Source organism: Homarus americanus, unplaced genomic scaffold, assembly GCF_018991925.1.
Source record: "Homarus americanus isolate GMGI-L3 unplaced genomic scaffold, GMGI_Hamer_2.0 scaffold367, whole genome shotgun sequence".
Lineage (NCBI taxonomy): Eukaryota > Metazoa > Arthropoda > Malacostraca > Decapoda > Nephropidae > Homarus > Homarus americanus.
This window is the reverse complement of record NW_024743709.1, coordinates 395,317-410,642: the sequence shown is the minus strand read 5'-3', so window position 1 is coordinate 410,642 and position 15,326 is coordinate 395,317. Positions and strand designations below refer to the sequence as shown.

General features: G+C 42.8%; 1 protein-coding gene across 2 annotated transcripts in view; it reads left to right on the top strand.

Annotated features, from left to right (window-relative positions):
- Positions 1-15,326, top strand: part of LOC121877234 (serine/threonine-protein phosphatase 4 regulatory subunit 4-like) — a 76,005-nt gene that overhangs the window by 38,829 nt on the left and 21,850 nt on the right. For both annotated transcript variants that reach the window (XM_042382868.1, XM_042382867.1), the window contains exons 3-10: positions 11,426-11,625; positions 11,793-11,866; positions 12,079-12,182; positions 12,562-12,791; positions 13,515-13,637; positions 13,896-13,990; positions 14,369-14,569; positions 14,825-14,983. In XM_042382868.1, the coding sequence (XP_042238802.1) occupies positions 11,426-11,625; positions 11,793-11,866; positions 12,079-12,182; positions 12,562-12,791; positions 13,515-13,637; positions 13,896-13,990; positions 14,369-14,569; positions 14,825-14,983 (1,186 nt within the window). The remainder of the gene's footprint in view (positions 1-11,425; positions 11,626-11,792; positions 11,867-12,078; positions 12,183-12,561; positions 12,792-13,514; positions 13,638-13,895; positions 13,991-14,368; positions 14,570-14,824; positions 14,984-15,326) is intronic.

Sequence of the window (15,326 nt, the reverse complement as noted above, 5' to 3'; positions counted from 1 at the left end):
TGTTGCTTCCCTCCGTCCCTCCCTCCCTCCTTCCCTTCCTCTCTCCCTCTCTCCCTCCCTCCTTCTGCTCAGTACATTATCATGTTACAGTACTATACAGTATTTGGATGTAAAGTGTATACTGTACTGGTAATTATTGTGTTTAACTTAAATCGATCAATCCGATATATCTTTTTAGCTTCACTTCCTACACGACTTTGTGGATTCTGACAAATGCCAGTAGTAGTGTGTTGCTGATAACATATTCAAACAACTAACGGGGTGAATAGATTATCCCGGGAAAATGCAAACAAAATTTCACATTGAATCATTAACAACATTACAGTTTCTCAGTCTTGTCTCTCAAGTATAGTACTGTACAATAGTTTAACAGTAATAGCATCGACTTTATTCAAAATCTCAGTATAGGTACTCCTGAACATGCTGATTAAAGATCTGTTAACCAAAGTTTGATATCTGCATTATTACTTATTCAAATGACTTTCAATTTTTGTCATTTTTGGAGTATGACAGCATGAAATATTATGATCTCAAAGCCCAACTGGAATTGGTTGTCAGTACCTATTCCAGTGACCTGGAAGCATCTGTTCTAGATGAGTTTTTGCAATTTAAAGACATTTTGTCTTCTGACTCTGACAGGTCAGTGAAAAAACATCTCCACTTTGCTGAGGTCCAAAGATGGTATTTTGACAACTGCCTTTCCAAACATTAGTATCTTGGTAACAATTTTCCTTACCATCCCTATTACAAATTGTGAAGGAGAGAGGTCTTTCTCTACTCTATCTTGGGTGAAAAACCACCTGAGGTCTATCATGGGACAAACCAGATTAAACTCACTTTCATTATTACGCATTGAATCTGGCCTCCTACAATCCCTTGACACAAACAGTATCATTGACAAATTTTCCATGAAAAAAGTAGGAAGAATTTATTTTGAAATTCGCAGTTTGCTGTACTTCATGTGCTGGCAAAATTGATTATGCTTCCAGTATTCCCATATATAAGATGTACATGATATAGAACTAATTTGATGAAAAGTAATGATGTGTCACATTGTGTTGAAATTCTTATTTCTTACATTATAATATTATGATATAATGTAATATTTGATGACAATTGGCCACTGCAAAATAATTACAGTAAAATATATATATATATATATATATATATATATATATATATATATATATATATATATATATATATATATATATATATATATATATATATATATATATATATTGATTATTGAAACATGCAAACATTTCTATAAATTTGGGGGCCCACTGATGAGTTTGGCCTGGGGCCCACAAGTAGGTAAATCCGGCCCTGCTCCTTCCCCCTCTCCCTACTGTCACCATGACGGCCTGGCCGTTGTATCAGCTGTAATGAAGGCGTAGACCAGAGAGAGGCGGCGTAAATTACAGGTGTTACACAGGGAGTTGGTGGCGTAATGTTGCGTATACCTGGTGAAGTAACTCGGTGACGGAGGGCAGGTGACGCCTCTTCTCACATAGCGTCACACCTCACTCTATCTATCTACTTGGGACCAGCTTAGTGTCACACACACACACACACACACACACACACACACACACACACACACACACACACACACACACACCTATCCTCTGTATCTCCCCTCTTCCTCCCCATGTTATCTCCCCTCTTTACACCCCAATAAAAAGGGGGAGAAGGAAGGTGAGGGGAGACTTGGCGTGGGAGGATAGGAAGCGTAGGATGGTAGGGCGGACTTGTTTAGGATGGGTGTATGAGGGGAGGGTGGCACGTGGGTGGAGAGGGTGGGCACGTGGGTGGAGAGGGTGGGTACGTGGGTGGAGACGTAGAAAAGGGGCCAGGTAGATGGATGAGAGGATAGGGTGTGGTGGGATGAGGGTGAGAGGGGGGTGGGGTAGAGGAGAGGGGCGGAGCGAGAGTGTGCTGGTTGGTGGTGTATCATTACGAGATGTTGGTGGATGTGGAGTGTGTCTTGAGCAGTTCTCCCCTCTCCCCCCTCCCCACCCTCACCCCTCACCTCACCCTCACCCTCACCCTCCCCTCCACCCTCCCCCTCACCTCTCTCCCATGCCTCAGTCCACCCTCACCCTCACCCTCCCACCTACCTCACCCTCACCCTGGAGGCACCTCAGCCTCCACCTCCCTCACGCCTCACCCTCACCCCTCACCCTCCCACCCCCTCACATGCCTCACCTCACCTCACCTCAGCCTCACCCCCTCACCCTCACCTCACCCCTCCCTCACCTCACCTCCACCTCCCTCACTGCCTCACCTCCTCACCTCACCCTCCACCTCCTCACGCTCATCTCACCCTCACTCCTCACCCCACCTCTCTCTTCCTGATGCTCACTCCATTCCCCACTCTACTAGCCAGGTCAGTGCCTCCTCACCTCACTCAGTCTCTTATTACTTGTTAGATGGTGGTGTTAGTGAGCCAGATGGTGGTGTTAGTGAGCCAGATGGTGATGTTAGTGTGAGCCAGATGCAGATGTTAGTATGAGCCAGCTTGTGTCTTGAAGAGTGTTCCAGATAAGAAGGTGGGACAGGTGGTGATGATGTTAGTGTGAGCCAGTGGGTGTGATGAAAGGTGTGAGCCAGGTGTAAGATGGTGCTAAAAGGTGATGTTAGTAAGTGAGCCCATGTGGTGATGGTGTTTAGTGATGTGTGTGGTGATGGTGTGAGAAGTGGAGCCAGGTGGTGATGATGTTAGGTGATTGGTGTGGTGATGGTGTGAGCTGTGTGTTGTGTTAGTGTGACAGGTGGTAATGGTGTTAGTGTGAGTCAGATGGTGATGGTAAGTAAAGAGCCAGGTGGTGATGGAAAAGAAAGTGGTTTGTGTGAGTGATGGTGTTAGTGTGGAGTCAGGATGGTGAGCAGTAGTGTGAGTCAGATGGTGATGGTGTTAGTGTGAGCCAGTGTGGAGTCAGGGCAGATGGTGTTAGTGTGGAGCCAGGTGGGTGATGGTGTTTAGTGTGAGCCAGGTGGTGATGAGGGATGCCAGTGTGGTGATGATGTTATGTGAGCCAGATGGGGAGATGGTGTTAGTGGAGCCAGATAAGAGTAAATGGTGTTGTGTGATGAGATGGTGATGGTGTTAGGTGTGGAAGCCAAGATGGTGATGGTGTTAGTGTGAGTCAGATGGTGATGGTGTTAGTGAGCCAGATGGTGATGGTGTTAGTGTGAGGTGGTGGGTGATAGCAGAGCTGTGGCAGATGGTGTTAGTGTGAGCCAGGTGGTGATGTGGTGTTAGGGAGCTAGATGGTGATGGTAAAGAAAGGAGCCAGGTAGATGGTATAGTGTGAGCCAGGTGGTGATGGTAAGAAAGAGCAGATGGTGATGGTGTTAGTGTGAGCCAGATGGTGATGGTGTTAGTAGGGAGCTAGGTGATGAAGAAAAGAGTTTTGTGTGGTGATGATGTTGAAAAAGAGCCAGATGGAAGATGGTGTTAGGTGGAGCTAGATGGTGATGAAGAGAGCTGTGTAGTGATGGTGTTAGTGAGCTAGGTGGTGATGGTGTTAGGGTGTGAGCCAGGTGGTGATGGTGTTAGTGTGAGCCAGGTGGTGATGGAAGTGTGAGCCAGGTAGGAAGAAGGTATTCTTGCACTGGTGAACTGGGCTGGTCTGCTGCATCACTCTCTCCCTCTCTCCCTCTCCCACCTCCCTCCTCCCTCCTCCCTCCCCCCCTGCCTCAGCTGTGGTGGGCGTGGCAGTAGCGTGTGGAGGGAACAGCTGGTGAACCCTGGACCACAGCCTACATTTAAATCATAGTGTTGGTTGGGCCTCCTCCTGTTCTTGTTATTTTTGTTCTTCTTGTTCTCTTATTTTTGTTTTGTTCTTCTTGTTCTTGTTATTTTGTTGTTCTTGTTATTTTTGTTTTTGTTCTTCTTGTTCTTGTTATTTTTGTTCTTCTTGTTCTTGTTATATTTGTTCTTGTTCTTCTTGTTTTGTTATTTTTGTTTTGTTCTTGTTCTTGTTATTTTTGTTCTTGTTATTTTTGTTTTTGGTCTTGTTCTTCTTGTTCTTCACCTCCTCCTCTTCCCAAGATATGATCGCTCACACCTCCTCTTCAAGTTTTATCTTCGCCACTTCCTCCTCCAACTTGCGGGTTTATCTCAAGTGTGTCTCATAGTGGAGGCCTTGTGGTGCTTGGGCGAAGTGGCCAACAGAGAGAGAGAGAGAGAGAGAGAGAGAGAGAGAGAGAGAGAGAGAGAGAGAGAGAGAGAGAGAGATGTGTGTGTGTGTGTATGGAAGCAGTGTATGAGATAAAGATATGAGATGGACAACAACAATAATATAACTTAACTGAAGGAAAACACTTGTATGACTAAATAAAATAATCACACACACACACACACACACACACACACACAGACACACACACACAGACACACACACACACACACACACACACACACACACACACACACACACACACACACACACACACACACACACCACACACACACATTGTTTAGCTACTGCCTGTGTGTCGTGGCAGGAGATGACCCGTGTACCTTACCCCGTGGACAGGTGTGTGTTGAGGAGACGCGGCCACTACTACACGTTTGATGGTGGCGTTATAGTCTTGGCTAGCAGCTGTGCTGCCCTGCCTGCTGTGTGTGTGTGGGGAGAGGGGTGTGGGGAGGGAGGGATGGGGAGGAGAGAGGGGAGAAGGGTTGGGGGAGGAGTCTTGTTCCCAGGCTGTCTGCTTTATGTTTTGTTTCAGTGAACTTGACACTGCTGCACCGCCCCGCTCAATCATGTAGTAAGGTCAGAGGTGTGTGTGTGTGTGGTGGCAGGTTGGTGGTGGTGGCAGGCTGGTGGTGGTAGTGATGGTAGGTTGGTCGTACAGGTGGTGGAGGTGGTAGGGTGGTCGTGTAAGTGTTAGTGGTGGCAGGATGTTACTTCTTGTTGTCCAGAATACCCGTAACAGAGCCATGATGTACCTGTAACCTTAACCTGGTAGGGAATCCATGAGAGGATCAGAGGGCAAGCCAGGTGAAGGTCATTTATCACCCTGAAGCTGATGCTCTCTCTCTCTCTCTCTCTCTCTCTCTCTCTCTCTCTCTCTCTCTCTCTCTCTCTCTCTCTCTCTCTCTCTCTCTTCTCTCTCAAACAACAATAAACACATCTGCGTCTGTCATTGATGATAGATTTAGCTGTTTCTGTCTCCTTTGTTATGAAGCCCTGATCACACACACGTCTTTTGTAGGAGAGTGAGCAGACTGTGTCTCTAACAAACTATACCTGTCAGGGGGAGGGGGGGAGAATGACTTACCTGACGGGGGGGGGGTGTGTGACTTACCTGACGGGAGGGGTGTGTGACTTACTGACGGGACGGGGGGTGATTCTACAAGGGTGTGTGGACTGGTCACTGTGTGGGGAGTAACAGTTGCAGGTGGAGGAAGGGGGATAACAGGGAAAGAGGCATAACAAGAGGAGAAAGGGAGCATAACAAGAGGGAGAAAGGGAGCATAACAAGAGGGAGAAAGGAGCATAACAAGAGGGGAGAAAGGGAGAGAAGAGGGAGAAGAGGGGAGAAAGGGAGCATAACAAGAGGGAGAAAGGGAGCATAAATAACAAGAGGGAGAAAGGAGCATAACAAGAGGGAGAAAGGGAGCATAACAGGAGGGAGAAAGGGAGCATAACAGGAGGGAGAAAGGGAGCATAACAAGAGGGAGGAAGGGAGCATAACTGGAGGGAGAAGCAGGTTACAGATGGTGGCTGGGAACATTTTTCTTAATGGATGTCGTGGATAAGCTTATGGTGGTGGAGAGTCTTTGTGGCCAGAGGAGGAGCGGAAGTAGGGAGGTGGTGGCGGAGTGAAGGAGGAGGGTAAGGGCTGAAAAGGAAGAGCCTTTTCGAGGAAGAGGAGGAAGGGGGGAATGGAATGAAAGACGAGAAGGAGAAAGAGTGAATGAGTAAGAGGAGAGGAGGAAGAGAAGGTGAAAAGTGAACAGCCTGGTGTGAGGGAGAGTAATGGTGATGGACAGGTTGTGATGGAGGTGTGAGTCGTTAATAAGGAACACGTGGGAGGGAGGTAGGGAGGGGGGAGGAGGGAAGGAGAGGTGGGGAGGGGAGGAAGGAGAGAGGAGGGAGGAGAGCAGACACCCACACCTTTGTCAACACTACTACGTTACCATGGTGACTCTCCACCCTCACCTGGCTCTCCTCTACACACCTGGGCATCCTACAACCCACACCCCTGCCGCCCACATTCTACCACCACACCCTGCTTGCCTGCCACCCATACCATGCCACCCACACCATGCCACCCACACCCCTGCCGCCCACACCCTGCCACCCACAACCAACCACCCACATCCTGTCACCCACACCCTACCACCCACATCCTGCCACCCTCATGATGCCACCCTCACCCTGACATTAGGTTAGGTTAGGTTAGAATTAGGATGATTAACCCTCAGATGAAATAAGCTGGTGAGGGGGGAGGGGCGAATCTTCAGGTGACCCGAATGACCAATAGGAAAGTTTTGGGGATGTGGGCGGCGGTGTGGGTGGCAGTGTGGGCGGCGGTGTAGGTGAGTTAGAGAAAGTTGTTCCGGCAGTAGTGATCGGACGCCGCCACCCACGCTTAGCGGAGAGGTCACCCTGGTAGTACGTGGGCGGCTGTGGGTGGCAGGGTGTGGGTGGCGCCGGCTGCTGTGATATCGCGTAATGCGTGGGTGGTCTGAGGAACGATGGCGTGGGTGGTGTGAGGCGTGGGTGGATGACGTATAGGATGGCTTGGGGGGGGGGAGGGGGTCGGTAGCAGTGGTAAGCCCGTGGGTGGATGACGTCAGTCCTCTTCCCTTGAACCAGCTGAAATGTCTCTGTGTTTCGTCCTGTCAACCATTCCAGGTGTGTTTTTACCTTTATGGGGTTAATTACGTTGACTCCTGTACGTGGGTGTCTGTGTACGTGGGTGGCTTTCATTATCCTGCTTTTAGTGTCAATGTCACTGAGTTACTTCAAACATTTATATATTTTTATTTTTTATTCTTAAGATTCACAATGTTATCATCGTTATCTTTAAGTTATTGTAAAAGCAGTGAAACATTCTTATCTGTGTGTGTGTGTGTGGACAGTAAGAGAGTGTGATTATTTAGCTAACCCGGGAGAAGGGAAGTGAGAGGGAGAGGTGATAGTAAGTAGATAGTAATTGCTCTTGTTACTGCTGTCATTGTTACTGTCACTGTCACCGCTGCTGTTCCACTATTTAACCCACCTATCATTTGTCACTTCCTCTTCCTTCCTCCCTTTTTCCTCAACATCTCTTATAAAAAATGTATTTATCAACAAATATGACCATTGCTGCCAAAAAAATAGAGACAGATTTTTAGTGCCGTATCCCTTTGTCGCCAGATTTTTTTACGTGGCCATTTATCATTAGTCTCCCTTAGCTATTAATAAACTCCTGTGGTCCGTAATGCAGGTCAAGGTTATACATAAAGTTTAAAAGTCGAAACATTGTCTAGTGAATAACTTTTGTATCGAAACATTCGTAGTTGCATGATTTTGAGTTGAGTTTGAATTTGAAAAAAAAAATCGCGTTATTTCTGTTTCCTCTTGATTTTTTCCCATTTTTTTTATATTTTAAAGGGGTGTAAATAAAAATAAGAAATATTACTTCATAATACTTCTGTTGCTACTGGTGCTACTTACAGTATGTTACTATTACTACCACTACTACAGCTCTTACTGGTTATGCTACTTCTACTCCTGCTCCTGATCCTTCTACTTCAACCTCGTCAACATCAACACGCCCTCCTTCTCCCACGCTCTGCTGTTGGCTCATGCGCTGAGAGATAAGAGAGAGAGAGAGAGAGTCAGTCCTCACATGAGATATCTCTACGTTATCTCCTCACAGCTCACATATAGTTCACGCGAGCTGATTCTGTATGTTTGAAGATAGAAATAACAGTGTGTTTTGTTTAATTTAACTCCCCTTTAATTCGTAAGTACTTGTACAAGCAGATGTGCAGGTACAAATGAAGATACAAGTACAGGTACAGCAATTCCCAAATGTTAATAGTTCACAAACAACGTGTTTATTGGCACGGAAAGTTAGATAAGAGGAAGGAATATTGGGGCTGTGTTTGTGTGTTTGACGAGCGTGGTGATTATTGATGGGCAGGGCTGGGGGAGGGAGGGAGGGAGGGATGGGGGGAAGGAGAGGGGTAATGTCAAGGTCACTGAGTGGGCCGAGCCGACCGCCTCGACGCGCGCCCAACTGGTAAAAGAGAGTTAGTTCACTGTGTTGATGGTGGTGGTGGTGGTAGTGGTGATAGTGGTGGTGGTGGTGGTAGTGGTGTTAGTGGTGGTGGTGTATGGGACGTCTGGCACTTATCCACGGAGCAAAGCGCACGCACGCAATTCCTTACGCAAGCACACGAGCGTATTCGAAAGGTATTACCCTCAGTGGACTCATGCCATCTGGCGGGGACTTTTGTTATTAACTATTTAATTATTTATTATTATTATTATTAGTAGTAGTAGTAGTAGTAGTAGTAGCAGCAGCAGTAGCAGTACTAGTAGCAGCAGTAGTAGCAGGTTGTATTTGCGTTATTAATGACCTAAACACATTTTTTAGTCTATCCATCTGTGTGTATGACAGTAGGGAACAAGTTTAACGAGGGGGTTGACCTTCACCTCCACGACCTGGTAACCGGTCATTTTGCATGAGGTGAACGTCTCTGACCCATGACCTTACACGCTGCACGTATATGTATGTGTGTGTGTGTGTAGAGTGGCCCTATGTGACCCTGTCCGCTGGTTGTGTTAAGGAATTATTTACTACGTCCATTTAGCTTCTTTTGAATAATTTAGAAGCAAGGTTACGGGTACAGATACAGTACATGTTACAGCATTACTTTTACAAATTTCAAAGAGACAATACATGGGAGAGATTATCGTGGCCACATTTGTACGTGTGTGTGTGTGTGTGTGTGTGTGTGCGCGCGCTATAGACCTCTGGCACAGTAGGAAGGGACTGAATATGTATATGAGAGACACATCTGGCCCTACTACTACACTTTCTGCAAGTGTAAGTACCAGCGTCTGTTGTGGAGGAACACTTGTGACCTCTCCTCCACGATAGTCACCACTGCAGTAATAGGTAGGGGAAGAATACAATTACTGAGTATCTTGCTGTTTATTCTACAAGTTACAATTAGGCTTCTTCTATATTCTACAACAGTTAAGAAAGTTATAGCTCTTTTATACGGTTTCAAGGGAAAATGGCTAAATATAACAATTTCAGAATATTCTAATGTTCCAGTGTTACGCAAGTTCCGCTGAATGTAGTAACAGTGTTTTATGTACATTAAATTAAGTATTATAAGTTGTAATATAATAAGTAAAGACAAATATTTTATGGTGATGGAGGGCGAGTGAGGCAGTGTATATTTTATAGTCTCTGCTCCCTTCTTTAATGTGTTACTGAGTCAAATATTGAAGAGTTGTTTTAGTGAGGTTACGACTAGTTTTAATATAATTCATTTGCTTGACCTTTACGATATTAAGTTATTTATATTCTTCAACGTGTGTGGCAGGAAAGTTAGAAATAGTAGATTATCGGTGACTAATTATTGACACGAAAATTTAATAAGCAATGTAGAGTACTCCAATTCAATTTTTTAATATTATGAAAAAATCGTCATGCTATTTTGAGGCTAGTTTCTTTTATTTTATCTACTGAACAAAATACTATATTGTAGATATGTGATCCTTTGATTGGTTATGGAAGTATGAAATGAGTACACGTTATAAAAAACATCATTGCCATAGTTTTTTTTAGTTTTAGGAAATCAGAAACTTGGTTGTAGCCAAACATTGCTGCATATTATTTTAGTTTATTTCAAATCGATGTTTGTTTATTTATGCGGCCATTGACTAAAATATGCCACGTTAAACAAGTGTCAAGTACATCAAGAAGAAGGGAGAAGAATCAGTTTGGGTTACGCTACCAAGGGAAAGGCACTGGCTTGAGTGATCGTCTGTCAATACTGCCTATACCTCGGGCATTCTCCTTATTACCTTCATGGAGGGCATATTCGACCTTGAAATGTTTTGCGTAAGGTCAGTGAGTAGTTGAGAAAACCTTGACCCTGCTATTTTTCATTTGACCCTGGTGAAGTACTGTAAATGTCCAGTTTAGCTCCGATATTTTATATTTTTACTTTTGACATGATGTTTAGTAATATGTTTGATTTAATGCATATAATGCGAATCATGGTGGTGGAAGTAAAATTCGAATGCAAATTTGGAAAATTTTTTGCTTAAATGGTAGGGAGGCCACTTCATGTAAATGTAAAAAACAACAGGTTTATAAATAACTCGAGTACTGTACTCTGAGAAAAAAATACCATTGCAGGATTTTTTATCTCACTCCAGAAACTCGCCTTAAGTTTTCCTTACAGAGATAAAGACAGTCACAGAAACCAGGCGTACCTCTTCTCTTCTACAGAGGAAGTGATGAACACTGGCCAAGGATGGAGGGTTGGCCATGGATGGAGGGTTGGCCAAGGATGGAGGGTTGGCCATGGTGGAGGGTTGGCCATGGATGGAGGGTTGGCCAAGGATGGAGGGTTGGCCATGGATGGAGGGTTGGCCAAGGATGGAGGGTTGGCCATGGATGTAGCTTCCATGACCAATCGACATAGGGACACTTTCAGATGCCTGTGTCAGTACCTCAACATCTTCGGATGATAGGAAAAAATAATTTTTTGACTATTAAGCCGTCACCTGTTGAATAGCCTGGTAGTCTATGCAGCCGGGACATCAGACAGCCAGGCTATTCAGCCACAAACCCATAAACATACTGTATTAACAGTTGTATATCTGTAACTAGATTCTATATCCAGTTTCTGCTTAATATGCTGGGGAGGCCCAGGGGTCTTTTCCCCCCTCGGTAAGGAAGTCAGATGAGGTTAGGTAGGTTAAGTTGGTTAGGCCAGGTTCTGTGCATTGTTGTTTCCATTTTATTGTTTAGTACCATGCAAATAACATCTCTAGAAATTTTATTGCAATTCTATAAACTCCTTCGGGTATTGAGTTTAATTCTGGGGTATACAGTATGATCACACAGCGGTGAAAATTTAGAGATTTCAAAAGTTTTGAGGCACAGATAATTGATACAGTACTGTATGCTACAGTACAGTACTGTACCTGTATATATATAATTAACACCTTGTTTATAGGGTCCCTTTTGAGCGGAATAAAATCGTCTGGATTTAGCCAAATAATATAATAAAAGTGAAGGGGTTAAACATCTCTAGTCTTATGTCCACATTTTTCAGTTTCTTTACTAATTTCATAGTTTTAATAATGACCTCTATTATTAAAAATTTGTGATTTAATGTTTGATTATTATCATGTAATTGCAGTGAAGTATTTATGACTTGCAGGGTGCATAGTGGTTTGTCCCTGCTGGCGGGCGGAGGAGCAGGTGAAGGGGGAGGTGGAATAATTGGGATAGAGTCACAGGGGGCCTCACAAGCACCCCAGGAGGCCCTTTCCTTTCTTCAGGGAGACCTCGTACCCCACACCAACTTCACACACACCTTCCTCAAGTCCATACTTACCTCCATTGACAGCAAGGACCCTAGTGAGTACAGATGAGAGGGCACAGCGTGAACTAATGGTGGTCACCTGCCTCAAGGCTACATATGTTGTTTTATTGTACAGTACTCTAAATAAAAGGTTACTCTGAGGGATGAATTACTGTACTGTACAGTACAGTATAATGACTAACTTATCTGTTATTGTTTGCAGTGGTAGCTAATGCTTGGCTGGAAACTCTGTTAGATGTGATCGATCTTCTTCCAAAAGAAGTCATTAAAGATGAGGTACGTGGTCTTGTAATCATGTGCTTAAAGTTAAATCATATTACTTGTAGCTATATTATTCCTTGTACAGTACTGTACCTATCTCATATGAGGAAGTATTCATCATTTGAACATTGTGTTATATAAAGCTTTGTGCAGTACAGTATTATCAGAAACATGCATTACTATTGTACTTGCAAATAACCACTTTTACTTATTGCTGTATTTTTCAGATTTTAACCCTGGCTGTGAGCAAGGGACAGTCACAGCAGGTGTCTGCCCGTCTAGCTGCTTGTAAGCTTATTGGCAAGATAGCGACAAAGTTTGAACCATTTCTGTGAGTATTTGCTCCCTCATTCACTATGTTGAGATCATTAAAGGTACTTTTATCTTGCTTAGTTCTGTGAAATGATAGTGGTAAACCAGGTGGAAGTCTTGGGGCCTTGTTGTGGAAAGATCTGTTTCAGCAGCTAGATTGAATGAGTTTACCAGAGTCTCTGTTGCTCTTGAATTTTGTCACTGTACTGAAGTGGGAAGAGTTTTGGATAAAAAGCTGTATTATCAGTACAGTAATTTATCCAGATGATCTTTTTATAATTACGCTCACTTACAGTATTATGTATGCTCTTGTATTAATCTTCTGTCTCATTTACATGATATGAAATAATAATATTTACTGTCATTTATATTGCTATTTTTTATTTTCATTTCCATAGGTTAAAGACTGAGGTTGTTGGTGTAGTACAAAGTTTGTGTCAAGATGTGTGTGGTGAGGTGCGAGGCAGCATGTGTAGCCAACTGGCTGCTGTGGCCAGGGGTCTGGGGCTGGATGCTACCAAGACCCACATCCTCCCAGAGCTAGTAGATCTCTGCTCAGATGAAGAGACTAATGTTCGGTTGGCAGGGATAAATACTGTTGTTTTGATGATTCCCTTGCTTGATGATGGTTAGTACAGATTCTTTACTTAGTTTTTATCAGAATGCTACTGTATTTGGTGAATATTTTTCATGAAAATTTGCCAACCTACTCGTTTCATCTTTTTGAAGGGTATTATTTTGTGTACTGTACTGTTCTTTGTTCAGTTTTATTCTGCATTTCACATCATAATCTAAATCTCTTGGTTAAATGGGAATGCAGTATTTAAATTATTTTGGGAACTTTTAAATCTACAGTTTAGTACAGTACTGTAATCTCTTTCAGAATATAATATAACATCTTTAACTAAAAATGGTAGCTTACCAAAAGAAGCCTCGGTTTTTACATCAGAAGTGTATGCTGTATACTCAAGGGTTTGGAAAAGATATACAGTACAGTACTGTACTGTATCTGATCATGACACATTTACTGTACAATTTTCTCAGATTCTCAAGCATGTTGAAAACAGTAAAAAAAAAATTTTTTCACCCAGTTGCTTATCTTGATATTAAAAAAAAAAGTGTTTTGGGGGGTTCCCAATTGCATAGAAGTGATTTTGCACTTGGGAATACAGTACAGGTATTGAATATTGTATACCGTATTGGTGCAGAGTATTGTATTGTACTGTAATATCTTTACAACTTGTGCATCATCCATTTTACCCCGGCAGTTACTAATACAGTACAGTATAAGTAAGATCTATAGATTTGAATAGTGTAATTTTATTTTCTCGGGTATCTTTTCATCAATTAGAAACTCGTGTGGGAACGTTGGTTCCTCTGGTGCGGAAGGTGTGTGAACGAGCACTGAGAGTGGAAGATGCCTCCTTACCTGTTACTGCTCATCTCTTGGGACGCATATGTCACGGCCTACATGGTGAGTAGCCATTTGTTGTGTAATGATTAAGTCGGGATATTTATAAAAAGTGTTTAATGTGCAGTATACACTTGGTTTCTCAAGCTACCCTGCCATGCTGGCAGCAGCAGAATTTTGTTCAGTATTGTATGTTTAAGATGCATTTTCAGAATAAAAGATAATTAAATATCATATGAACTATATGACTGACTTAAGAAATATATGAGGATGGCACCTTGATTGATTAAATAATTGATTCCATTGTTTTATTTTTTCTAGATGAACTTACTGAAGAACAGAAGAGCTGGTTCCTTAATTTCTACTGTACACTTGCAAAACTGGGACTTCCAGATTCCAAAAAAACAGAGCTTCCAGTGAGGAAACTTTTGATTTGTTCTCTTTTACACTGTGTAATTGTGCCACAAATATTGATACAATTACTGTAAATATATTAGTGCTCATACATGCTTCTATGTGTGTGTGTGTGTGTAAGAGAGAGAGAGAGAGAGAGTTGTCTTTATTATAAGATATATACAGCAGTGTCTCACTCTTTTAACAAACAAGTTCTTTCTCATTCTGCATCATCCTATCTTTCCTTCTGATGGACAGTTAATTAGAAGTTTTAAAGACATCACTCACACACCACTCAAATTCATGGTTAAGTTACACTAGATTGTTACTTGTAAATTATATTTGAGTACTATATCTATAAAATTAAAGCTACTTTCATCAATTTTCTGTCATATTTGTAGATGCCAGACTTGGTAGCTGAAGTTCGCAGTGGGGAGTATGAGGCTGAGTGTCGACAACAGTGTGCATATAATCTGCCATGTATGGTGGCTTTTGCTGGAGGCTCAACCACTTACCGAACCAGCTTGCATGACACTGTCTCCTCTCTTGTTACTGATCCCAGTCAACAAGTACGAACAACAGTAGCAGCAGCCTTCCATCAGGTACTGTTTGATGTTTCTTTCACGTCATACACATTCATGTTAGTAATGGTTGAGACTCACTTTGGTCATATTCATTCAATGGGTCAAGACTTCGTTTATATGTCTTGAGAAATTTTTATTACAATACCTTATTATGTTCTGTGATATATAAGTGAAGATATCTTGTCATGTTTTCATAAGTGAAGAAGCAATTTTTAGGAAATTTGATACAAGACTTGAATTGAGAATTGAATTTTATGTCTCCATCCATTTTAGCTGTGTACATTGGTGAGTAGTGAGGTGGGGCTTCTGAAGGAGGGACTTCTACAGTTGTTGCGATCAGAAAATCTCGACATACTGGCTGCATTAATTCCTAACCTTCCTCACATCATCACCACCATGCACAGAAACAATGCAATCACGCCACAGTCACCGGTAAGTAAGCACATAAATATTAAATCTGATAATTACAGAAGAGGTGAGATGTCCACTATAGTCTGTTTAGTTTCAGTTCATTCAGGCCTTCTGCCTTGCTGTTTATATCCTGGGAATATTATATAAAATCCCAGGATAATGTAGTATGTTAATCATATTGATAATACACAGATTTGGTCACTTTGTAATGGTAAAGCTTTGTGTTGAGTTAAGCCTTCAGGGAGTTGGTCTTGCTTTACTTGGATGCTATCCATATTTTTTTTAGTAGAATACAACACAAGATTGATCAAAGCTCATCATGTATTACTGCTTTAACCTATTAATATATACTGTATGTTTGTAT